This window comes from Pezoporus wallicus, unplaced genomic scaffold, assembly GCF_028554395.1.
Source record: "Pezoporus wallicus isolate ANWC-B61680 ecotype Strahan unplaced genomic scaffold, APGP_CSIRO_Pwel_v1 contig_2871, whole genome shotgun sequence".
NCBI classification, from domain to species: domain Eukaryota; kingdom Metazoa; phylum Chordata; class Aves; order Psittaciformes; family Psittacidae; genus Pezoporus; species Pezoporus wallicus.
In genome coordinates this window covers 5,134,466-5,161,952 of record NW_026640775.1, presented here as the reverse complement: position 1 = coordinate 5,161,952, position 27,487 = coordinate 5,134,466, and the positions used below count along the sequence as shown (strand labels likewise).

General features: G+C 41.2%; 1 protein-coding gene across 9 annotated transcripts in view; it reads left to right on the top strand.

The window, feature by feature from the left end:
* Positions 1 to 27,487, top strand: part of TBXAS1 (thromboxane A synthase 1) — a 239,217-nt gene that overhangs the window by 171,501 nt on the left and 40,229 nt on the right. For 8 of the 9 annotated variants that reach the window (XM_057420685.1, XM_057420690.1, XM_057420684.1 and 5 more), the window contains one exon: positions 1,332 to 1,646. The exons of the other annotated variant lie outside the window; for it this stretch is intronic. In XM_057420685.1, the coding sequence (XP_057276668.1) occupies positions 1,332 to 1,646 (315 nt within the window). The remainder of the gene's footprint in view (positions 1 to 1,331; positions 1,647 to 27,487) is intronic. 9 annotated transcript variants of the gene reach the window in all.

The window sequence follows — 27,487 nt, the reverse complement described above, 5'->3', positions numbered from 1 at the left end:
CTCCTCTTTTGTTGTCTTACTGCTCTCTTTTCTCATGTCATGTGAAAGAAAGCAAATAATCTGGTTCGGTTCTTTGACATTTATAATTAATTAGTCCTTCATTACTCTTATCGTGTTTGCCTGTCTTTTTCTCTGACTTTTCCATTTTCTACTTTATCTCTCAATGATCAGATCCAAGAAATCATTCAAATGATTTCTTTTTAACCAGTAAATGCAGCTTTACAGTACAGCATTTCTTTTTTTTTTTTTTTCCCTTTTGAAGAAAGACTCGGTCCCTTCTTTTGTTCATCCCACTGCAAAAGTTGTCATGTTCTGGCACTGCAGTCACTTCTAAGACCTTGAGCTATCATGTATTCTGTTGGTATTTGAGGAATTGAAAATCAATCACATAGCCTTATGGCTTAGGTTCAGCACAATTCTATTATGCCCACTCCCAGAAGTCAATTCAAACCTTTTGGGTTATATTTCAAAGCCTAATCAAGCTTGCTGTCCAGACTGGTTTGGGCTCAATTCATGCTTGTCCATGGTCTGTTTATTAGAAGGTTTTTTTTTGTCAGAAACTTGTGTGGAAAAAAAAAGTAATTTTTTATAACAGTAGAATCATTCAGTGGGCATTTTAGAAAGAGAAGCCACCCAAATAAGTTTTGTGGTAGAAAATGCTTACTTATTGTAATGCACTTCTGCAAATATGTTTGAAGATATCTTTTTAAAGAAATGCTATGTTGGTACAAGTGTTCATAAAAGTACTTTGTCATAAAAAGATGCACCAGTTTACTGGTTTACTGTTTTCCAGTTCTGTCTTGTTAAGCTGGTACAGAAATTATTTAGTTTTTAAATATTGTAGATACAACCCTAAACCTAGATGGTGACTTTCATGCTTTGGACCATGTGAACAAATGAAGATGATGCCTCCAAGCAGATGGGCCAGCCTCCTCCAAGCATGAGTTGTGCCACCGCCACTTGGCAGGCACACATGGGACTGTACCATGACTATATCAATCACCTTATTTCCAGCAAGTGCCAAGAACTCACCCTGAGAATGAAAGAAGCTCTATATGTAGCTGGCCATTACCAATTCTCAGTGAAAACATATACCTCATATGTGCTGGGGGCAGATCAGTCTCATCTCACTGGGGAGAAAGCAGTGACAGGCTCTTAGTGGGGGCATTTCCTGATGATTTATAGAAGTCTCCTCATTAAGTGAAAGCCTGGTGGCCATTCTATAGGAGTCAAGTGCAGTATAAATAGGAAACAACCCTCTCCTTCAGCCCGCCATGGGTAAAGGCATTGCTCTTCATTCTTCATGCTTCTTCTCATTCTGTATTCTGCAGAGGCGCAGAGATTTTCTCCAGTGGATGCTCGACTCCTGTGACTCAGCTGACTCCCCAGCAGCTGGGTGTTTTGATGTGATCAGTCCATCTGCTGCTTCCAGACAGAACAAGGTGCCTCTTGCTGGCAGGGCCCCATCTGAAAAGGTTCAGAAGACACTAACAGAGGATGAGATAGCAGGCCAGGCTTTCCTGTTCCTGATTGCTGGGTATGAGACCACTACTAGCACGCTGTCCTTTGCTACGTACTTGCTAGCCACCAACCCAGAGTGCCAGGAGAAGGTTCTTCGGGAGGTTGATGAGTTCTCAGCAAAACATGTGAGTACGATGTGGTGGTGTGGAGCTTCATGCAGGGAGCAAGACAATATGAATGTTGTCATGCCACTGCGGCACATGCATGGCCCCTATTTGTCTCAGTTAAATATGCATATATTAACATTTTATTAATATTTTCAGTAAAAAAAAAATAATCTAGATGAATATATATTGTCTAGGGTTTTTTTGAAACTTAAACAGTGTCACTTTACAGCAACTGAAGAAATGGCCCAGAAATTTTGTTTTAGAGTGAAAACTTAATATTTACAAAATATTTTACACTGTTGAAATTAATCAGCTGTTTTCAGACTCCAAAACTGCACATTTCTATTTTTTTTCCTCTTGTCTAGATACTTCTATTGGTTTTGTAGTCAATTTTATTTACTAGTCTTTGTAAGGACATAAAAGTCTTTCTTACAAACCATAAACTGCAGAGTTTTGTTTTATATGTTCATACTATTTTTTTTCTTCAGCAGCAGAATATATGTGTATGCTACAAAAGAAAAAAAAAACAAATCACAATATCTAATTCACTTATGCTATATTCACGTTACTTCCCCTTCACTATCTGTATTTACTAAGGGCATTTATGTTTCCTAGATAACTGTTGAAAATATTTGGTATATCTGGCAGACCATGCAGCAGGCATTCTTCCACCCTACACTTTGCACAAGTTGTCAGTTATGCGAATTCAGATCAAGGGTCTTTTTCTATTCGTGAATGCTTTTATAATGGATCATGAAGCTGACAGGAATAAAATGACACCAGGCGTGGCTGTCTTGCAGGATTTTAGCTGCTGGATTTGCATGCTGAAAGCCTTTACTATACATTTTTGGAAGTTTCATGCTTTTTATGCATTCTATCCTCTGTGTTATACTTACAGAACAAGAAAGTTGTATAATTTGCTGCTTTGCTGGTAATAGAAAATTCTTGACTATGCAACATGTGCCCATGCAAAAGCTAATGCTTCCCTCCTCCTGCTTGTGCGAACATAAACCCCAGGATTTGTGTACACAGAAAATGTCTTATTTTGTCTTGCATGATGAGGTTCTGAGCATGCTGGTTCTCTGGATAAGATTGATTTTGCTCTGAGGGTGCAGATGAATGACAGCAGTCAAGGTTAGGACTGTTCAGTCTGATCCATAGAGCTTTTATTGGTGCATACTTCATACCTCTGGTGTGAATTAACTCAATACAGTGAAACCGTTCATGCATTATGTTCTAACCTATAGCACTTGGGTTATCTGCTTAGGTTATTAGCTCTACAACACTCCAGCTGGAGCACATTTACTTATTTCATTCAAGTACGTCAGGCCTAATTGTGCCTTTGTTTCTGGGTAGTTCAATTGACTTTCTTAAGGATGCAAAGATGTGAAGGTGCAACTTGGCCTGCAGTATGTGCAGTTTACTGGTCAACACTGATGGCAGAGTTGCACATGGAAACTCCTGCTATGCAGCCGCAAGGAAAATACAGTTCATCTGCTTGCCAGTTCCTGGAAACTGCCAGCCTAAGAAACCAGAGTGAAATTGCTGGGAGAGGTATCCAATATGATAGGTACGTGATGCATTCATATGTGTCTGTAGATGGGGATATGAATTAATAAACTTTTCCATGTAAGTGCATAGAAAGGTGACTGCAAGCAGTTGTTAGCTGGACAACTGTTTGCAGGCATTTAACATAGGAAGACCATGTATACGGCTGTGTCTATGTTAACAAGCAACATGCTCCTGTACACACATATTTGCTACCTAGTTACTGCGTGCAGGCTATGTACACCTTAGGGGGTAGGGTTTATTTTGGATTAGTTTGAGTTTGGCCCTGTGTATTAAATTGCCCCTAGCAGTTGGGCCAATATTCTGGTTTAGTTCCGGTTAAAGGAGCCCTTGCAGTGCACTTGACAACTGCATTGTGAACCAGTGCAAGACTCTTACATGTGAGTGCACTCGTGATCTAAACTAGAGAACTAAATGGAGCCTATGTTGTTTATAGTCTGTCTGAGCTATCACTCACTGTTAGTAGCATTACCATAATAATCTGATTCAAGCTTGTGATGCTTGACTGTCTTTGTTTTCTAACAGGAATATTTTGCTAATAATTTCAGCTTTTGCAGTATCTAGGAGGGGTTGTAGAGCCGGGGACTCTTGTGGCAGAGAAACTAAAACTTGGTGTAGGGAGACTGCACTCAAATGAATTATTTTTTCAAGTCAGCACTGTACACAATCTGTGCAGTGCCTCAACTGAAACTGGTGGCATCATCCCAAACCATGCTGTCTCATGTCATATATTCATTGGAAGTACCATTTAAATCATTTCCCCATACTTCACTAGTTTTCAGGTTTAGCTTTAGATGATGCATATATGGCTGTATGGCCATAGAGAAGAGGGAGAGAAATATAATTATTCATCTACTGTCCTTGATACCAGGAAATTCATAGCTCCAATCTGTTCAGGCCCATCCTTCATAAGATTTCCTATTATAAACAGCTCATGATCTGAGTGGAGATAGTGCACTACTCAAGGAGCCCATCCCAGAATAAGGAAAAAGGTGCAGCAGTTCAGTCCCCTTAGTGACTGTAATTAACCACTTTTAGCCTAGAAAAAAGATCTATGGGAACGGTTTGCAAGTTATGGGAGCAGAAGCTATTTTAAAACTGGGTATATATAGATGCTCTGTTCAGTTGTCATGCAAGGGAGAGGAAGGGAGGGGGCATAGCAGCTACAGACTCACAGTTAGTTATAAAGTCAGTTGCTAAGAAATTTGATTAGGTTATTGCTTGTACTCAACACATCAGCTGTGCTCTTATCAAGGTGCTTTGCAGTTTTCAGAAAGGAAGGGCTTAGAAGGCCAAATGTAGAATGATACAGTTAGGTTATTATGACTGGGGGTGAAAGACTGCTTTGATTTGCAGACACACAACTGTTAAACACAGTACCCTCTTCAACCAAATTTATACTCAGGTAATTATAACTACGAAATGCTCTCCACCATGTTCCCCTTCCTTCCTCCAACCATTTTAGTTGCCTCATGCAACATTTTTTATTGCCCTGATCTGTGTTGTAGAGCTGTGGTCTGATTTTACAGCAGCTGCTGTGTATGATCCCAGAGATAGCTGTACTTTGGTGGTGGACAGAGTGATATATACACTCATTTACTAAAGTTTATAAAGACATGTGAGAGCCATCTGAGAAAAGATGCTATAAGAGACAGTGCAGTTCCAGGTTTTTTGGCGCACCAGTTAAAACTCCAAAGCACAGTGACCTTGTGATAGCCAATAAGGACAGCAAGGTTGGTCCATCTGGGTGTACAGAAGGATTTTGGTGGCTCTGGGTATTGTACTTAAGGATACCCCAGAATTTGCTCTGATCTTCATCTGTCTTGCTTGCACAGTAGGTGCCTTAGCAGAATGGGACAACAAAAATAGAAAGGAGACAGCCAAGGCACTGGTGTGATAGAGATCTCTGTGCTAGCTTGGCACAAACTGCTGCAGTGCGGTGCAGAAACGCAAGGTTAGTGCTGGACGTGGTCTAGCCCCTGTGCTGTGCCAGGATTTGGAAGCCCAGAAAAGAGGCACATCTGGCTGACCATGTTGTACTGCTGCGTTGTGTCCAGCCGCGTTTGTCTCAAAGCTGTCTTGGGAGACCTCACTGCCTCTCTCCACCTCTCTGAATATGCTGTAGAGATGGCATTTGCAGGCAATTGTCTTTAGAGAACAGGGCCTGGAGCTAGTAATGGATTTGTAATCTCTTTACTTTGTGTTGTTTTTTTACCTCAGGACCTTCCTCATCTGTTCACTAAAGAACTTTTTAAGTGTTCTCTTGTCTGATGTGTGGAGGCTTGGTGATGTCTCTTTCCCTGAAAGTGAGATGAGGCATCTGGTCCATTTCAAACTCTGGCAAACAGGGGAAACCTCTATCCTTGGTTATCGTAGAGGGCAGGACACACAGGTTGTTGCCCTCCTCTCCTCTGTCTGGGTTTTTGGAATGTAAAGTAAGGGAGTGAACAGCTTTTCATCATCCCTGGGGAAGCAGAGAGACAGGGTACTGAGTGTGACTACCGTCTTACACACTGCACCTTCCCATTCTACCTGTGAATTCCTGTGTGTGTTCCAACTGCACTGCGAAAGACAAGTTTGAACATAATTCCTCTAACAAACAAATTGAAATTAAAAATGTAGAGACTCTGTACTTCTTTGTGAATCCTTTGGGGGTGTAGTATGTGCCCTGTGAAGGGCCATCAGCTGAAAACAAGATGCACCTATTTGCTGGATGTGTAGCCTGATTTGATACCATGAAGACAAAATAAACGAGATGAAAAGACAGTTAAATGTGAGCTAGTGAGGGCAGGACGCCTACATCTGTGTGTACATAAGGGAGTATTATGTTTTGCAGAGACCACAGATCTGTTTCCAGGACAGCAGAGAGGGGTCAGATCTTCAGAAGGTTGTAAACTGGCACGTGTTTGGTATTAGTACAGGTTTGATGATATGTATCAGTGGAGAAGCTAGCCTGGTATATACAAGTAAAAGAGGGTGGGGAGGGGGAGAAGGTTGCTATTTCAGGACCAAATTATTTTCATGGCATTTGTGGCTAACCTCCCCTAAACTGCTAGAGGTTATACAGTTGTGAAAGAGATGTTTTATCTGCATTAACCAAGTAACAAGCCATATGCCCATGGTCTTTGCCCTTTCCATTTCAGTAAAAAACGATCCCTGTATGATGTTTTTAAAGAGACTTTCAGAAGACATGCATTTATGAACAGTTTTTGCCCTTGTGACTGATTATTTTGTTGAAAAGCGAGTTGATTTTTGTGTGCATGTGTGCTTAGCAAAAGCATAGCAAATGTGCAGCATACATTTGTTCTGAGTAGACGGACACTTGCTCCTGAGTGCCGCTGCACTGTGAGCTGCTCTATGTGTTTTCTCCTAAGCCACAGTGCTTAAGGCATGCAAAGTCGCTGCATCTTCCACACTGGGGATTCCCATAATATGAAGCCTCTCCTACCTCTCGCCATTTGAATGTCTTCCTCCTCTCAAGCCTGGGTCATTCACAATTATAAATTATATTTTGTTGTTTCATGGGACTGCATAGTTTTAGACAGGAAAGCAGTGGCACAAAATAGATAGCAAAACCATAAATGATCACGTTAACTTCTCATAAGAAGTTATTTGTTGCCCTTAGGTGAAACATGGGAAGTGTTGCAAAGTAAACAGATCAAGCTAAACCGCTGAAATGAGGGTAATTTTCTTGAGAGAGGGAAAACAAGTATGTTTTGGGGCAGCAAAGGAGGGCATAAGAGGTATAAGAATGAACCGCTCTGTCTCCATGTAATACAGAAATGCATATTTGAAGGTGCTGACTGTAGGGACATCTGGAGCCAGAAGCACCCTGAATTCTAATTGCGGCTTCAGGAATAATTTACTGCGCATTCTCCCTAATAGGCAATCATGTCTTGCATTAACAAATGGGAAGACTTGGATACTTGCAAGTTTTGGGTTTTGGCTCATAATTACACAAACCTCTCATTTCTTAAAGCACCACAAGGAAAAGTTGATTAAAGGCCTAGTGCTAGTTACAGAACCTGAGATGCGTTGCTGCACTGGTACGTAAGGCTGCAAGGGCTTCACGCTAACCAGAAGAGGTCTGGTGAAGGACAGAGTAGCAGTTCTCTCCTTGTGGTTGCTTGTGCCTAGGAATACTTTCAGAACCCCTGACAAAGGTGCAGGAAAGCACAGGACTCAGGACTAGTAAATAAACAGATGAAAGGGGAGCTACTATTGTAAAACATCCAGTAGAAGCTGCAAGACCAAGCGGGTTTTCCATTCTGCTTTTAGAATGCCATGTACAGCCCTTATTTATCACCGCTTGATATGATACTCAATAACATTAGTGTGGAGGGGAATGAAGAGCAGTATAAGCCCCTGCATGTGTCTACTCCATCAAATTTTCCTACCCACACAATGCACACAACTATTCAGTGCTGGTGTGACTTACCAACATTTTCACCACTGGCCAAAGACTTTAATAGAAATCTTCTGTTCTCATAAATACTTTTCTGTTACTCTAAGGCCCAGGAATATTTTCAATATGTCTAATTGAAAATGTTGACCAGACTATGTTTCAACTGTATTCTTTCATGTCAATGATATTGAATGATGCCAGCCCAAAGTTATTTCAATCCATAGTTCCATTTATGAAAAGGTACAGATTAATTCCATTTTAACTGCTGTGTGTGGTCATTTGTGAATGGGCCAGGTTGACCTGTACTGATACATAAGCTCCTCCTTTATGATTTATGACCTTGGCACTGTAATTTATCAGACATACCAGGTGTGACAGTTGCTCATCTGGGGTAACTTGTCACTTGATCATTGACTTGAGTAGAGTCATACTATTTTGCACTGTCTTGTGATTCTGTTCTTTGCACTGAAGAGCTCCTTCACTAATATCTCTGCAGTCTAATAGAGATATCTTACTGTAAAGAGATTTTGCCAGTTCACAATTTCCCTTCCCATGAAATTCTCAGAGACCAGTGAGAGGTAGGACCATTTTTTATGACATCTCTGTACCTGATTGAGTATTTCAGACTTTTAAGCTGTTTACGCAGAGAATCTCCTTGGCAGCGCAGACTGTGAAAATGAGAGGTGAAAGTCAGAGACATGGCATTGTCAGGGAATTACCACAACAATTTGCCTGAGTTTCATGCAGTATCTCAAGGCACTATGCTCTCAGAAGCTTGCAACTTCAGAGACTAAGCTTCACTAAGCAAATACTGCTGACGGTGGAGGCTTGCATTTATCAAGGGAGACTGAATTGTAAATAGTTTGCAGAAAAAGTCCACAGGAGAGAGCTGCTGTTACAGATGCATATGCATACATGCGCAAAACATACAAAACCAGTAAGCACAACCACTATTGTATGGTATTGCTGTTTATTCTATTGAAGGAAATGAACTTTGATTTATTTTCCTAAGAAGGTGTTGCAGAGCCTCACATCATTCACAAGTTTCAACTGTTAGCAGTCAGTTTTGTTAACAAATAAAAAGACGCTTTTTAAATATGTAGAGGCTAAATGCTGTTTGGTTATATTTCTGCAGTTCTTCATACAGTTGCTCGGTGTCTGAAATCAGTTAATTGTCTTTATCTCGTGGTGCTTCTGTACATACAGGTTAAAGGTTGCATAGTTAGGATAAGACAATAAATCCTTCCCTGCATTTCCTCCCTTCTATTAGTATCTACTTAGAATCTACTGATTGGAATGCGGGTGGTTGGAATGCAGGTTTTGGACTCATGAGACCCAAAGTCACTTTTCTTGTGAAGAAATTATTTTGGTTCCAAACTCATCCTATTTTCAACCACTGAAGGAACTCTGAGACTCAGGGCTTTGGTCTCTTTACTGAATTGTGTCCGCTGTAGAAGAAGAGGTAGCCTGAGAAAGCTCTTGAGCTCAAGGCCTCCTCGTGTTCACCCACTTTGCCACAAGCATGTTGCTAGATTCAAAGACTGAGGGGAAGTGCCCAGGGGAAAAGCTTAGGCTGTTTGCTCACTGTGCAGACTTTAGCAGGTATCTCTTTGCATGGGTTGCCTTCTGTCCCAGGCACCCTCAGCCACCAGCCAGAGCTGTTCTGAAGGGCTTTCTGGGAGATTGCTGTTGCTTGCTCTTGTTTTACAGAAGCTGTGGTTTGTAGTCCGCCACAGTCATCCTTTAGCAGAAGCATTGGCAAGCAGGAAGAGTGTGAACAGCCATGAGCCACATAAGGGCAATTCTTTTTGCTTACCATGTCTCTGTGGTCCTTATGCCATATCTACGAGTGACTGCTCTCTACAGGTACCTCTAAAAAAGATAAGCACTTCCTGGAGAGTCAGGTTATTTATAATACAGAAAGAGTTGAGTTAATCAGCTGGTAAGTCCAGGGTATCTCTTAGGAATGTTTTATCTTTGCTTTTTTGAAAGTCTACTGTTAGCTTAGATGGACAAAATAAATGTTTTAAATCCCAGTGATATCTTGGCATTGTCCCCTTCCTTGATTTTTTTCCAAGAACCCTACCAAAAAGACAACGTGGGTATGAAAAAAACCTTATTTCTTTCCAGGAGAAATGCTTTCAACAGCTGAAAACTGGTGATTCTATGTGGCCTGGAATGAGGTGTTGCTGAAATGATTTTTGTGCCCATATTTCAAGGAACTTTCTGTTGTTGTTGACATTGCAGGGTTCATTTACCACTCTTCACTAAAATAGGGAAAAAAAAAAAGAAAAAGACTTTTATTTTTCCATTTGTTCAGTTCAAGCTTATCAGTCTCTTGTTCATGAAGACTAATTTATCTTTTGCTTGCAATGTCATATGTTGCTCATTGACTCTGCCTTATTGCTATTCTTGAGCAAAACTGATTCTTAGGTAATGTATGTTAGACAGATACTCGTTTTCACCCCTGAATTTTCTTGATATTTTGCCATCCTCATAATAACTGACCCACTATCACTGCTACAGGTTTCATGTTAAAGAATAAATTTTTCTAGTGACATGGAACATTTAATGGTGAAGATGTTAATAATACAGTACTTTAAATGTGATTAGGCAGATTTTATTTTTTTTTCAAGAGAAAGTAAAGGGAAGAATGTGTTTTCCCTGTCTTTTTATTCCTTTTCCTCTTCCATCTGAGGTTTTTATGGAGGAAAGAGCATTATTTGCTTTTAAGGTAAGGAAAAATATCGCTGCTGAGGAAGAAACTGGTTGTAGTTTTCTTCAGGATTTGTGTATCTCAGCATCTCCTGTGTACTACTCTGGAAATTATATAGCAATCAATGTGCTTCCCCAAGGAACAGAAAAAAACAAATACATACAAATATCAATGATTAATCAGTGCTAACTACCAGCATCAGTTGTGAACTTTTTATCTAGGAGCATTTTTGCAGGTTCTAGGTAGACTTGATAGAACAGTTTTTGCACTGGGCAGTCCAGCGTTGCAGAAGTGAGTAAGTAGATAATCTCAAACTACAGTAAATAGCACCATCCCCCTCCACAGCTTTGCGAGGGACATACTGTCACCAGTCTAGCCAGAGATGTTACATATGGCAGGAAGAGAGGTGCACATGGCACAATTTATCAGGAACAGGGATTCCCTTCCTGGGTGTAAGTGCCTGATCTTTGGATGGCAGTCTGTCTAATATCCAGAAATTTCTTCTGTGTGAAGTAGAGGTCGAGTCCAGAAAGGTATTATACTTACATATATATGTGTTTTTTTTCATGGAAATCAGGCACCACAAAGTTTTCCATAAGGTATGTGCTGCTGAATTGTAAATACCCAGCAATGAAGGGGAGGACAGCCAGCCATAAGTACAACCTCAGATGCAAGAAATTAGAGAAACCAAACCATCTGGCCCTGAAAGACCTTACAAATGAGAAAGGGTGGCCTTGGACACCTGTGTCAGGACCTTACACTATGGCTTAGTGTTAACACCAGTAACATTCATCAGGCAGAAACTTGTCTCCTGGGGAGTATTAAACACTAAACTAAATGAAGAAACATTTTCAAGATGTTTGTTAGCATCCATTTGGAATGAGATCCCTTCATGTCCCCAGACTGACAGACAGATTCTTCAGGGAATAAAAATACTGGTCCAGCCCTGACATCCTCATCCACTGTGTGGATCTCCACTGATATGTCTACTTCTGAGATGCCTTCCAGAAGTATTGGGGAACAGCTCATAAAACAAAAAGCAAGTAACAAATTTGTGTGCACGTGCATACGTCTGCATATGAGAGAGAGGAGGAAGCAGAGAATGAATCATGGCTGAAGAAAAGAAGGTCTTTCATCTGAAAGTTCAACACAGATTTCTGAATTGCACATATTATATGCATAAGGTGCAAAATCTGAGCTGAGGAGAACACATGCCTAATTTGTTAAGAGACAGCAAATCCCCACCAGCAACCAAGAAGAAATTAAACTTGTATTCATCATATTCATAGCTTAAAAATTATGTTAGCTTGTATGAATGTGAGGTCAAAATGGAATTTTTCCTCCAGCTATGTACATAAATTCGGTAGCATTAATAGGAAGTAACCAGTCCATTTATTTGTCAATAAGCATTCAAAGTGAAGGCTGAATGAGCCTGTGCCAGAAGGAATGGAAACTAGTTTGCATTTCATGATTATGTAAAGCAGTTCTTGGTAGAATGAACTTCTTGTGACCTCTTCTCCCCCCCCCCCCCCCCTTTTTTTTTCTTTTCTCTACCACCCTGGCAGCACATATGTATTTAAATAATTTCCATTTCTAACAATGTGTTTGTGTGTTACTTTTAATCAGTGTGAGATGCTTTTGCATTGTTTGTCCTTCCTGCTTTATCTTATGCTTCCATTTTTATGTGGAAAGAAAGAAAAAGTGGGATTTCTGGGATTTCTGGAGCACTTGCTCTAGAAATGTAGTGGTATTCCAGTAATGTGAATGAACATTTCCTTACTTAACCATGTAGCAAGACTGGAGCAGAGGGAGTAGTCAGGAAAACACAAAGAAAAGTAGGAAATGCATGCTACTTGAAGACTGTTCCATTTCACACCAGTTCATAGATTTTACTGTCTTGGAGAACTGGTTGATACCGTCACTAGTATTGCCAACTCATTTGATGTCTGGTTTTCAAAAGACACCATGGATCTTTTCCAAAATCAAATCCTTTACAGCAACCTTAAAGCAAACTTGTACCTCAGTATAACTAGCCACACTTTGAATGTTTTGGTCAGTGTCCCAAAATGGGAAGTGGGCTGGTCAGAAGTAGAATTTCTCTGCTGTGGCAGCTGCTGAGATAGGCATTTGGGGCCTCATTCAGGGGAGTCTGAGAACTTTTATACACTAGAAATGCCAGGAGCTTTCATGGATGTGACTGTTGGTTTCTTGCCAGCACTGAGTGGATAAATAGGTGCCTGGACAGGTGAAGTCTCATTTAACAATTAGTACCAAATTCTATAGTATCCTTAGTCAGGTCTCAGATGTAATGAGACTGAAAACTCAGTTACTTTCTCAGACCTAGGAATTATCTTTCCTGCCTACCACTGAGGCATAGTGCATTAGGGCACATTATGCAAGCAGAAGCATTCATTCTTCCGTCCTGTTGGCTCAGTATTTTGCACCTTTATGAAATCTGTGCTTTTGGAATTCAAAAAAATGTTGATATTAGTATTTTATATGTAAAACATTTTGGTTTTAAATGTGCTTAAAAAATGAGTTTCAGGAAAGTTTCTGTTAATAAGTGGGAGAAAACAGACGCATCATGTTTTTTTCTGTTTTGTATTTTTTTTAAAGGTTAACATACCCTCAGGTCAAAAGAAAGAATGTGTTAAAATGTTTGACCTTCTGGTGCAATAGGTATTTTGAATAAACTTTAGTATCTTTCTCAGTATTCCTAGTTACAATTCAAATCTAAAGGAAAAATGGAGAAGTGGTGAAACAGTTCTGGACATCAGGCAATTACCTGCAGCCCCTTGCTGCTGTTGTAGATTTAAATGAAGGAACAAGGAAGTAACAAGATGTCAGCGAGCCATTGTATTGTGAGCTGGAACAAAACACTTTTAAGAGCTCTTGCTTTTTGGAATTTGTTTTCAAGATGCATCAAGTTTATATGCAGTCAGGATACGATATGAAGATTTTGCGCAGTCAGGAATGAAGATTTAATAGCCTGACAGGTAGGAAACCTTACAGATAATTTCAAGGTGTTAATCTAACCTTGCTGTGCCTTTAATCTTTTGGCGTTCTGGTGAATGTAAAAAACAAAAGCTGACTGTTCTAATATCATAGAGTAGTCATGGAGAAAAAATTTCCTCCAGCAGAGAGGCCTTTAAATAAATTATTACTTTTTTTTTTTTCCATGATGGCAAAAAATAACTGTAAGATGGATTTAAAGGGGAGTGAATTTACTAAATGCCCTGCATCTTTCTCTCTCGCTAATTAGTAACAGTCAAACGCTCTTGTTCTGTAGACAGTGACTACAAAGAAAAGGATAAAGAACTTGGGAAAGACTCTAGAGCTGAAATAATTAGGCAATTTATCATTTAGGATAATTGGACTTGTGCAAAGCAGCATTATTTGCCACAGGTTTCCATTTATTCTAACTGGGTGTGAAAAATACAGCTGCATTGATTGGGAAATGCTCTCAGTGTTTTTTCCAGTATGCATTGTGCCAGGGACGTTCAGTTCAAAGTGTGGTGTTCCTCCCAGTGATTTCTTTTCCCTCCGTGATCTTCAGAAGCAGCCTTCTAGCTTCTAAAACCTCAAACCAAAATTAGATTAAAGTGCCCAATATGGGGTCAGAAATGGGAGGAAAAGAGAGAGGGGTTTCCCCTGGGGAATTTTCACTTAACAAATGAAAGCCTTTGCTTTGTTTCAAAGGAAAAATTGCCAAGTGGAGGCACATCTTAATCACATCAGTAGCCAGCTGAGATGTTTATGCTAATTTCCAAAGGTATGTAAGTATAGGAATCAGGGGGTCCAAAGCTCCTGCCTCTGTGATGTGAAAAGCAGAAGCGTTTAAGCACCACCAGCAGATAGCTCTGATGTTGTTTCAGTGTAAGGGGAGAGAGGGGGAGTAGTCATAAGGGTTTACTTGAATTTCACTTCACAGTTTGCTGGGAGTGTGAATACCCTTTTACCCAGAGGTGAGTTTTTGCACCATTTTTCCAAGGAGGAGAGCCCAGCTACCCCTTTGTGGTTGGTCACATTATAGCACTTTCCCAGCTTTGTGCTGTTGCTCTCCCCTCCTGAAAATTACATCTTCACAAGCAGCTTTGCTTGTGATGGACACTCTGGAAAGTCTCAAACTCCCTGGATTTCACCACCAAAGCCCCTGGTGCGTGGTGACTCCACGGCTGACTTTCTGCCAGACTCCAGGGGTGGCCTGGGGTGTCAAATCCCACTCCAGCATATGTGGCTTTGCACTGTAGGTACTCTGTGGTGGTGCTCCCTCAGTGCTCAGGTACATGTCCCTGGGCTTTGGGGTGATGAAATCAAGTAGTGGGAAAAATTGTTATTTAAAAGCAATCTTGCTCTACCTGCCCGGTAGGAGCCAGCCAGAGGAGATCCCTGCTGGGAGGAGAAGTGAGGGGGGAATAAGGTGGTGTTTAAAGGCACTTTACTCCCTGCCTGTGGGTAATCCACAAATATGCGCTGCTGGGCTCTCATAAGTGGGTGCTGCAAAAGTGCTTTTAAGTTGCACAGCTTGACACCAGTTGCATGCTTGTCTTCAGCTACTGTCACAGATTGTGGGTTTTTCCCCCAGTGGTTTGTTATTTTAAAACATTTGTATGTGTTTGATACCTTCTTTAATAAGAAAGTCATGACTACCAGCAATTTCCCATGGAGATACAAGGAGCAAGAAGTAGTAGGTTGTTACCTAAAATACTGCCTGTAGTCTGAGCAAGCTCAATGTGAGATAAAATGCACAATTTGGATGCAGACTGGGAATGCTTGGTCCCCCGCCAAAGGAATGTGCAAACTCCAGTACTGAAAAGCATACCTCTGCGGATGTGGCCACTGAGAAAGAGTCCAGCATTTGTCAGGTTTTGTGCCATATCATAATTTGTTGGCTGTTTACATTGATTACCTGGGACAGAGCAGTCAGCTGAAATTTCAGGGCCTTTGGATTGTTTGGCTTAGAGCTAGGATCCAAATATCTTTGAAATGACCCTACTTATTTACAAGGAACTTGGAAACTCTTTTTGCTCATCCCAGCAGGAACCAATCAGCAGGCTCCTGCGCTTGCAGCTCTGCAGAGCGGCATGGACGGTGGCAATCCCTTGCCAAGCTGGGTTTGCCATCCTTCTGAGGTGGTGCCTGGTGCTTCCTCATCTCCTCCTTTGTTTAACTTTTCTGATCCTTTTCCTTCTTTCCTGAACACGTGGGTCTGTGCAGAGAACTACTGTGCCCACAGATGCTTTGCACATTAACCTTGCTTGTCATTTTGCATTGTGACAGTCATATATGTGACTTTGCACAGCTTCTGTAATCCTCCTTACTTGATTCTGTAATGGAGCTTATCTGTTTCTTATATTTATCCAGAGAGACAAGCGGTTGCTTACCTACAGGTTTCAACAATGTTTAACCAGATTAGTTATTGTCAGGCAAATTAGTTTCTTTTCTTTAGGTTTGGTAGTCCAGCACTTAAGCACAGTAGACTTCTACCGGTGGGAGCAACATACCATCCCTTTTCTAAATATTTTAGGTTATTTTAGCACTTTTTATGTGATAACACCTGAATGATACATAAATGCCAACCTCTAAATATACCTACAAGGCTTGTAATATTAATGATCCTATTTTTTTCAGGGTGAGGCACAGTGAATTTGAAAGTTTTGTCATGGGAAATAGAGAAGTCATCAAGCGATATTTGCATGTTCTGGCTAACTTATATCCCACAACATAATCTTTGTAAAATCATTTATTTGGTTTTTCTCCCATGGGTTTAAGTGAAAATACAGTGATTTTCATCAGAGATCCGCATCACTGAAGTCAATAGGTCTATTGGTGTGCACAAATTAAAGGATGTGCACGCATCACCCTTGGGCAGACATGCAAATTGTGTTTTTGCCAGTGTTTGAGTAGTCCCTACAAAGCACACTCCATTCGGGAGTGGGAAGGAGGGAGGAATGAGGTATTGTCTATGCAATTGTCTATGTAAGTTTAGAAGTTGGTTACTATGCAGTCTAATCTTGTGTACAACAAAGGGCATAGGACTTTACTGAATTAGTTCTGTTTAAATTAGTATATCTGTTTAAAAAAAAACACAAACCCTCCCAGTTGTTTTAATTAGACAGCACAAAATGTCTTTCCTGACTTTGAAAATGAGGGATCCCAAGAAGAACAAGCGAAACAAAATGCTTTAGTAATCCTTTTCAATTATCCTTATTCTATTGTTGCAAGTTTTGCTGTTCTAGAAATGTTGGGTAAAACTGTCTTTAACCTGTTGCCTTCCTAGGATTGTGGAACCTTCCACCTTTTGTGTTAATTAGACACATAAATCCTGCAAACTGTATCCGGTGACTGCAAACCAAAAGCCTGATTCTCAGTTTATGCTCTCTTTCAGCCCTCCTGCGGTGGGGATGGACTGTCAAGGTGTGTGTACATCACCCTTATACTTTATCTGCAGCAGTATTATCATCACCTCATTCCTGAGTGATGCTGTCTTGTTAACATATAAACAAGCACTTGCAACTATGGTAAGGCCTGTTCATGCTGCCATAGTAGGACCTTACTGAGAATCAGGCTCCATAGACACATCTCTTGTTCTTACAATCCAGTTATTTAAAGAAAAGGAGCACTACTCATCTCACTGACAAGAAGCACAAAGCAAAATCAGTAATTCAGAAAATGGTAAGAGGAAGAAAAGACAAAGCATGACATACTCCATTAAGTTTCTTTCTTTATGAGTGGGAAGAGCATGGATGTTTTTGTTGTGCTGTGTACAGACTTTGACGTAAGACATGTGGCCTATGCAAAATGGTAGATTTTCTTATAGAAGTTAAAGATAGAGGGGAAGCAATTTAAAAAAAAAAATCTGTTCACACCACCATTTTTTATATTCTCTGTTGGACTGAAGTTGGAAGCTTGATATAAGAATGCAGATAATTTCATTGCATTTTGGATCTTACTGGTGGGTAAGTTCAGCTTGTAGTGACATAGAGATGCCTGTCATTTAGGAAATCTGCAAAGACTTGACACAAAACCTTGGGAGGGTGTTGCTTTGGTTCAGATCCTAAGTGAGATCAGTGCTGTGCTTTCATAAGCAACACGCTGCTGTTGCTGGGCTCAGGGTTAGAGTTGTACATTCAGCCCCAGAGGACCAGCTGCTCTGCTGTAAATTGGGGCTGGTACTGAGGGGGAGTGAGAGACACAGTAAACATGCCGAGTAGCCGTAAATGACAAGAGGATATGATATGTAACATTAACCAGGCTCAGTGTTTGTTTAGGTTGTAGAATGGGCTTTTAAATCAATCTTTTATTATCAGTGGAGCCTTAGCAGTGCACTTAAATGGAGAACAACGCAAGGACATAGAGACTTGGTGCAAAGTGAACATCCTGCTTACTTTCCTAGCTCCAATTTTAGAAGAAGAAACATAGATAGATCCAGGTCAGACCATTCAGGTATGAATTTCTTCCACGTTGGGCTCTGATTTCATCCCCACTTCTGCCATAAGGATTCATTTTGCCACCAGTCCTGACATCCTGCATAAATATAGCTGGGAATGTCATGCAAGGAGTCTTCCTGCTTCTTCCCTAACCTTTCTGGCAGCAGTGAATTTTACCACAGTTTTATCTCTCCTGCAGTTAATTACCCTTCTCCTAAATAAAGATTAGGTTTGTTTCCAGTTTGAATTTATTGCCCTCAGGTTCCCCTGAACTTCCATCATTCTTGGAGGGCTGTATAAAAGACTCTTTGCACAGGAAAAATATTTTTTCCTCATTGTGAGACTATAGAGACTATAATTGTAAACTGCAGTGATATTAGCTGTTAGTGTTTTCTTCTGTTAAAACTAGAAGTTCCTGAATGTATTTATTTTTATTTTTTTTAATTTCTTTTACCTTTTTTTCTTCTTTTTCAGGGGTTGGGCAGTGTGTGTGCTTGTTTTCAGAGGTTAACCTATGGGGTTTTAACATCCTTTGGAAAACGTAGATGTTAGAATGGGATAGTGTATTCTAAAAGCCATTTCCACCAGTGTGAAATCTTACCAGGCTTATCTCAGACCTGGTTTTGCTTAGTGTGCCCTTCTTTCAAGTGTTGTAGTTGCTGGAGGAGTCAAGTGTTTCTAAGTGTTGTTAGATCTTTGTGTCAGTGTATAATTCTCCTGTTTCTATAGTTCTATAAATACACAAAAAGAAATCAGATGGGAAATGCTATCACAAATAAAGGTTTTGTTTTGTAGGAAAACAATGTTACCAGATCTCTTAACTCCCACCCAGTCAAAACTAATTGCTGGAATGGTTGTTTGAAACTGCATTGAGTTCTAAATACTGCCTTTCATATTTTTAGGATTTCAGATTAAAAATGTATTAATTTTGATCCCACTAACACTCAGACTTTGCAGAAAAGTGTTGTAGCCACTAGACAGTTGCTGCACTTAGGCAGCTATGCAATTTCTAAGCAGGTCATTGACAAACGCTACCAAGCCCTCATGTACATCTCTGTGCATCTAAATATATGTATGCTTACATGTCTGTCAGCATTAGTCTATGCAATAGGATGGTAATTATAGACCAGGACATTCTTGGTAGAAGATTTTTTGAAAAATCTCTTGGGAGAACTTTCTTTTTCAAGCCAGTGATGGGGAGCAAGGGTTTAATTTCAGTGTGTTATCCGAAAGGTACAACTCTTTGGTGGTGCAGTGCACCTCATTTCCCAGTCCAGCACTGCATTTCTGTCAGCAATGCAGTAATTAAGCAAAGCTAGAAGATTTTAACCTCTTAATTTCTGGACTGCAAGAGGCAAATGGAGAGTCAAATGAGTCCACATTATCAGCTGTAACTAAGGGGCTCCTTCACTGTGCTAAGAGACGCTGGGATGAATGGTGGTCCATCCAGTGAACACAAGAGATGTTAACTGGAGCTGTTTGGGTCCGCTGCAGGGGGGAAAGCTGGAGGAAATGCATTTACATTGTTCTTCAGAGCAACGTAGAAAACAGATCTCTAAGTGAAATATCCAGCAGAGCTTCTGGATTTAATTCTGTCTGTGTTTGGAGTGGGGAGAAACAGAGCCACCAAAGAAACACTCAGAGTCAATGTGCAGTTAAACCCACAGCACTGGTAGGACTGGACAATCACTAGTTAAAGCTAGTTAATTATTTAAGAAAAAAATTATGAAGCATAAAATATTCAAAATGCCTGTGCCTGATGCGTGCCGTTGCCACGAAGACACGCACACCTGGGTTTTAGATTCTAGCCTGTTTACTACAGTTTTTAAAGAAAAGATATTTTAATACTAATGATGGAATAATATTATGCATGAAATGTTAATAATAAACAAAATTTAGGGGAGAAATTTTGCTATTTGTTTCTTCCAGAGGGAGATATGCCTGCTTTTTTTTTTAAATGAAAGTAATGTGCACCGTTTCTTAGCTCTCTTGGAAATGAATAACTTACTAAGTGTTGTGATAATTGTGCAGAGAACCCATTACAGTAACACAGTGTAGCTACAAACTGACTGGGAAATTGGTGCCTTGAGTCTGAAATTAGATGTTGCAGTTACCAGGCATCATTTCAGATTAGCTGTACCTGTCTCGTGGGCAGCTCATAGGGAGCCACACTGGTGAGTCAGAGAGACCTACTATTTTCCTCACTTGGAGGTTGGCCTGGCATAGACGGCTTAACTCAGAAACAAAGACAAAACAAAAATCAGGCTATGCTGAGCTGTTGAGCTCAGAACCAGGGTCTGCTAGAGAAGCAGTTCATTGGAAACCTCAGCAAGAAATAAAACCTGCTTCCTGCAAAAGCTTTGAGATGGTGTTAGGCGCTTACATACCCAGTGACAACTCTCGAGCACCTGGCACTCGCCTGAACTCGCTGTCGACATCTGTACACCTGCTCTTAGCAGGCATAAGGCAGTATTTCTCTGACTGCACCTAAAAATGGCATTTCTCACACACACACACACAAAAAAGGCTGTTAGTTGTGGTGTCTTTGCCAAACTCCATTTACATGTTGGCTGCTTAAAGACCCATCTGCAGCATTGATCGCCTGACACTGGTTCACTTCCTGTCCTAAATTGCTGAAAAATCCCAACACATAAAATGCTGGTGCCATTTTCATCAAATGCTGGTCTTTTCATCAAATCTATGAATTCCCCTTCCCCCCTTCTGTTCTGTGTGCTCTCTGCTCACCTTCCCGGGGCCTGTCCTTTTGGGTTGGGTGAAACCTCAGGACCTGGCACTGCAGTCATCAAAGCTGGCATTTCCCAGCTTCTCTGCTTGTGATGAGATATGTACTTGCATTTCTGCCACTGTGATCTGAAGACCTTACCCCTAATCTAGGAACCATTGCTGGTTGTATGAGTAGTTTGAGTCACTTTGGCGAGCCCCCCTATCTGGATGAGGAAGCACACATTTTGATGGTACACTGAGATCCTTCAGGTCATAAGTTTTATAAATGACAGATATTATAAATCCTGACTACCTGATGGCAGGCACTAGAGTGGAACGTTTTGTCATCAGTGCTTATTATCATAAGATTCTTAATTAGTTGCATTGATAATTTTATTGCACTTGAATGTTTCAAATGATTAAATATTGCAGACTGGTTTGTTCGGTGGAAAGTCTCTACATTGTGTACAGGAGGACATAATGCTGACTCTAGATAGTTGGTGGAGAAACGGTGCTCACCATCCCTTTTGTAGCCTGTCATGGGAGCTGCTTTCTGAGCAGTAAGGTTGGATTGCAGAACACCAAGGTAGCTGATTTAGGAGTACCAGAAGGGGGAATGGTGAAAAAGCCTAGTTTTCCCCTTCAGCTTTGAATGCAATATTTTTCTCCCAGTGTCTAGTCCACCATTCAGCTGTCCCAGCTGAACACACAGGAGTCATTTGCCGGATTCCTGCAGAGAAAGATATTTCAGCGAGATGAGTTTTCCAGACTTTAAGAATTATACCTGGAGCACAAGTATAATAAAAGGTACCTTAGGCTGCCTGCAGTTTTCTTTCTGTCTCCTTCACGCTTATGCCGAGGGTAGCAGCTTCCCATGTCACGTCTGCAGATCGCTGAGTCCCTCCTTTGCATTTACTATGCACATCTTAGACTCCTGCCCACCTTCCTGGCCGGGGTGAGATATGCCTCCAGCATCTGCTGGGGCCTAGGGGAATGATTGTGTGGTGCCTGCACACACACACCCCAGCCAGCAGAGCACAGGGCCCATTTTAATCCCTTGAAACAAAAACAGTAGTTCATGTCTAAGCTAAAACCTGTCCTGAATCACAAGGAGTTTTCACTGCAGCACATGGCATGTCTAGTTTATATAAAAGAAGGAAACACAAAAACCCACAAATCAAAGCACCAAAACCCTTTAAAATGCCACTTCTCATAACTATTTACTTAAGCCATAGGCCTGAATGCTGAATGTCTGTTTTAAATTGATGGTAAAAATTCCCTGTTTGCTTCAGCAGAGAATTTGGCTTTTTGCCTTGAGACTTGTAAGAAGAGAATGTTTTAAACTTATGGTTAGGAGACACGGCACGTTCATATCATTGCTTTAATCAGATTTCTTTTTCCCTCTTTTTTTTTTTTATTTTTTAGAACAAGTTGTGGGTTTTTTTTTCAGACCCTGTTCCTTGAATGTTCCCCATAGGTGGAATGTAATTAAACTCCACTGGCATCTCCTCCTGCTGAGATTTAGACTAGGGACGGATCTTTAAGAAGTATAAAACAAATACTGTGAAAAAGGAACCCTTGTTAGAAGAGTTGCCAGAGAATCAGCTCTGCTCCATTTACACGCTGATAGTTTTGAAAATCTGCCCTTTTTCCTTTTGTGAATCAGTTTTTAGAAATTGTTAATGAATCATTTAAACACTGGGGACAAGGGGGGGACCCGCAAATCTTTTTTGCAGCTCTCACTCTGCTCACAGGCTGCGAGTTCACATGTCAAGAAACATTTTCTAGCTCAAACCCTGGCTTTTGCTTAAATAATTTGGTGGGGAAGGCACTGCCCTAACAGTGCTGAGAGGGAAGTCTCTGACAGCAAGTGCAATGGGTGCCCAAGCCCTCATTGTGCTGGCATGATGGTGATCTTGCCCCTGCAAAGCCCTGAACACTGAGGAGGAGCATGGACAACTTTGTGCTACTCCTTTGGGCTGCTCTGTCATGGCTCCTGTAAGGCTATTCCCATGCTGTACCTCAGCTACCTGTGTCTGCAAAGAAAGTAAAATATGAGTTCTGCCTCTCAGTTCTGGGGATACAAATATGGAATAATCTTGTCAGCTCGGGGTGTTATTGTGCCTTAACCAGGAAGAGAATCTGTCCCCAGACATTGCTTAACTAATAGTTGTTAAAGGCAAAAGTGAAGTGATAATAGTTTGGGATCAGCAACTAATGAGCTAGTGTCTATAATGCAAAACCAGCCATACCATAACTGGGACTGCCTTTGATGGTCCTCCAGCCTCAGGTTTTAAGATGCTTTCTTTGGAATCAGGAAAAAACCTAATGCTGGGAATGATGTTTTTCTCACTTGCCTCATACAAGACTGCTTCCACTTTTCTACATATTCTTGCAATAGTGAAGTGACATTCTTATCTCTTGGTCAGTGAAGTCTGTTACAGTGGATAGTGTAGCAGAGCTCTCAGCTTTGTAAAAGAGACAGACATTGTGCTGCTCTCCTCACAGGGCAGCGATTGCAGTTGCTGAGACCCAAAGCGGGTGCAACTCCATCCTAGCTGTAAAGCAAGTTTTCTTGTAATAGTCCTTTGCTAGGTGGTGAGAAGCAGTATTAAGAGATTTTTTTAAAACCAGTTGGGGAAAAGCATGCAGGATGCAGTGTAGTGGCTAGGAACTGATAGCCCATAGTCCAATCAAAAGCATTTTTTAGTGGTTTATATGTTAACTCTGTTAAATTACTTTTTCCCCCACCATCTTTTTATCTATGCCAGCTGCTATAGTGTCTGGATGCTGGACGTACAGGTGATAACTACACTGCTCTCCTTTGTGATGTTGATCTCACCATGGCCCATAGTGAGTGAGAGTGCTGGGCTCTGAACTGCTCACTGTTTAGTGAGGGAGCTTTTTTTGTGTCAGTTGTGTGTGGTGTCAGAGTGACCATATAGAAATAAGATGTGAAATCACACTTGCTCCAGAGGCCACTTATAATTTATGAAAAATAAGTACTCAAGTTTACAAGGGAAAAAACAATCCTGTCTGTGCATCTGTTTGCTGCTATTAAGAGTATTTGTTTTCAAGAGCAATCCATTATACTGTGAAGTACCTTACTTTGTTAGACAAACAAGAAAACCCACACTTTTAATCTCCTGAAGTTTTAAATGGCATCACAGGATGCAGGTACTTGAGAAACTGATACCTACAGCAGAGGGATGAAATGGTCTTAGCTTCTCCTTACTGCTGGCCTGAAACCAGCAGAAAACAGAGCTGTGCCATTTTAAGAGGATTTTGCCAGCAAGGACAGTTTTTGTAAGCACCTCAGATGCATGATTTGGGCAATAAAGCCTATAGATGAGAGAGAAAGGTCTGTGCTTTGAGCTCTCCATATTTTCTATAGCTGTATATTAAATTCAAAATAACAGTCTAAAAGCATACCTTCATCATCAGAGACTGCTGAAGGGGCGAATAATGGTGGAGTGGGAATTAGCTGAGGTTCTGTCACTTCATAGGTGCAGTGTTTTGGGGCCAGGGAGGCTTCAACGTCAGCTGCTGAAGTATGGCAGGAGAAAGAGCAGCAGCAAGCTGGGGAGCCGGCTGCTCACCTCTCTGTGTAGCCAGAGATAAATTGCTGCAGCAAAATTGTGAGCAGTGTCTTGTAAAGAAAATGGAGGAGCTGCTCTAGGCTCTGAGGGAGATGAGCTGGGTTTTGGGGCTGTCTGGAGTAGAGTGAGTTCAGGGTGTTCTGACATGTTCCAGCTGCAGCAAAAATACAAAATGGGGTGAGGAGGCTTGCCCACAGCCAGACATATTATATTGTAATTGTATTCTTACTGGCTATGCTTTATGAATTGTCTCTTCATGTTTGTGTACATAGTGTTTCTGTGGCATGTGCACTGTGTGGGGATGTTTCTGTGCGCACAGAGAGCTGGAGCTCGTGTTTGCTGCCATGCTTCTGCATCTTCTCTAATGATCGTTGTAAATTTGCCTCTCTCCTTTTTGAACTATGCAGCTAGCACTGTAATAAAATGCTCTTTGTGAAGAGAATATTGAAGAGAAGATGGGAGAAAAAGAGGGCACGGGTATGCTTAATAAAAACAGATTCTGTGCACTATCGCAGGTGCAGTTGATGCTGTTTAGAGCACTCACTCATCTCGCTCCAAATAAATAGTAATGACTGTTTCCTGTGACTGTGCTGTGAATCATATTCAGTCCATGCAGGGGAGTAGAAAATAAAGCTGCATGCAATCCACATGAGATGATGGCTCTTGTAATATTCAGCAGTTGGGCCTGGTTAGAAGCGTTTCATTATCTCAGAATTAAGAGAGAGCTTCCTGCTGTTGCAAAAGCTTGTTTATTCTTCAGCCTTTCCTCCCCCTCGGTCCGTTCTTTCTTTCTTTAACGTATATCCCCTCTTCCTTTCTCCTGTCTCCAAAATGTTGAATTGATGGTTTTGAGCAGAACTGCAAGGTCAAATTAGGGACAGTGGCCCTGGAAGTACATTAGTGGATTATTGCATGGTTTTTGGCTTAATAGGAGGGTGCCTGAATTTTCTTTTATCTTTTGCCCTCTGCTTCTTTTCTTAGCTTAACCTCAAAATTTATTAGGAAAAAGCAGAAGAAGTCAAGCTTCTTTCCCATTTCTCAGTGAACATCAGAGTTTTCCTCCTTATCCTTGCCTTGGTCCAAAGTTAATCAGCGGGAGTCCTTTGGTGAACTCCAGTTGCTTGTTGTTACTCTTAAGTCAGAACACTGCCCGCCTCTAAGATGCCTCTAGCAAATAGCTGCTTTGTGGGTGCAGATCTGTTTGTGCAGAAGCTGGATGTTAGAGGTCAGCAAGTAAACAGATAGTAAAAGCAGTCTGATTCCCTCCTTGACTGGAGGGCTAAACCAGAGCTTCTTGCCTAGGTCCTTAAGGAGGAAGACAAGAGCCAGAGCCTGCTTTTCAGGCTCTACCATCTCTGCAGAGTAGCGGCGTGCAGTGAGTAAACTGGTGTGAGGCTCATGGGAAGCCACATCGTGGATTCCCTTTGTAGTTGGGTAAGAACACAGGTAGAGGGAAATGTGTCCTGTTCTGAGGTTTGAATGATTCCCTGCAGTTTTCTTTTCCTGTGGGCTAGGGAGAAAGAGAGCCTAAGGTAGCTGCATTTTTAATCATGTCCCAAAATAAAATGTGGTGAAGCTGCATGTGCCTTACTGCTTCGGAGACTGTGGAGGATGACATACACACAAGTTCCCAAACTCATTGTATGTCCTATTTAGAATAAGCGTGGATAACTTGTCCCTGTGTGCTGTGCCTTGCTATGGTCAGGATTGCTGGGGTATCCCAGTTGCGTATAAGTCACGGTCAGCAGAAGCACACAGCTGAAAAGCTGAAGGACCATCTCAAGCCAAGTATGATTCAGGAAGCATCTCATCTGAAGAAGAGCTCTGATTCAGGTTTCCAGGACTAGATGAATGCTTTGATTCCTTATGGGTGAAGGGGGACAAGCTGGGCTGTGCATCCCTTCAACATGGCCCTGCTATGTTTAGTGACCAACACATTTGACACTAAATGGGTGCAGACAGAACCTTTACAGGGTATCTGATTTTAGCTTATAGCTGGAGTGATGGAGGGGCATGTGTGATCCTTCCTGGCTCCTCTCCAGCAAGTTCTGAAACCAACGGAAGAAGTGTACTGCCTTAAGGACACTGGCTTACATGGATGGTGCCCTCCTGGAGGGTGAATCCTTGAATAGTAATGAATTTATTAGACCTCCTAAAGCATCTCTGTTTCAGTAGTGTTTGCCTCAGCAGCAGTCAAGATGGTTAAAAGGCAATTGCAGCCACTGAAATACATAGCAAAACTATTATCAGAAGATGTCATTTTTCGTAAATGTCAGTACATAGATTTTTTATGGAGATATGGTGACAGGTAGTGAATAATTTAACATAAATTTACATAATATAGTGTAGCTGTTAATTTATGGCCATATTAGACTACAAGGTTATGTATCTAATGGCTTTTGGTCTCTTCCTCTTTCTTTTTTTTTTCTTTAAGTTAAAAGTTTCCCTGAATTGTCCCACTTTGCTCATAATTCATGAGACACCTGCCTTCCCTCCCTTGTGCCGTACAGAAGGCTGTGCATGTCATACCCTTTTTGTAGCCATATAATTCACAGTGAACTCATTCCCATCTCCAACCTCAATTATTTCAATTCAGTGTATTCCTGGTTTTATTCAAAGCAGGCCTGTGCACAAAGTGCTGTTACTACTGGTTGACTTGTATTCCTCAAGGCTGAGCTCTTAGACATAGCTAGAGACATGCATTGCTTCTCCCTTGTTTGAAAAGCTGGAGATGTACAGCATAAGCTAACTGCTTGGTAATTCAAGGTCTCCACCTGCCTACCCTCTTAAGAATAGTCGGTGGAAGTGGCTTCAACTTAATGCATCTGCAACTGAGGATGGATTTTCTCCAAACATTTGTGTGGTGACTTCCTAGGGTACAAATGCTTGCCTAAATGTTAGAGAGGTGTCCCTGAGTCGATCCTTGCAGGACACTAGTATCGAAGTGAGGCTTTGTTTTGGGTTCACAAGGTTTTGGTAGTGGGATGGGCTACAGGGGTGGCTTCTGTGAGAAGCTGCTAGAGGTTTCCTCTACATCCAATAGAGGAAATACCAGCTGGCTCCAAGATGGACCTGCCGCTGGCCAAGACTGAGCCCATCAGTGACGGTGGCAGCTCCTCTGAGATGACATACTCAAGAAAGAGGGGTAAAAATGCATGATAGCAGCCAGAGAGAGGGGTGTGAATAGCTGAGAGGAACAATTCTGCAGACACTGTGCGCAGTTTTACACATAAGCTTTTCTAAAAGGTAGCTGGAGCAAAGGGCGAATATTTGCCCTTTTGTCCAGGGTGTTGGAGCGAAATTTTCTTGTTCTCTGCAGTGCAAATAATCATTAGTTGTTTTTGTCAGATGATGTACAATGTGTACAACTTCACACCTGCTCTAGGAAAGTGGCATTTGTCCTTTCTTATTTGCAG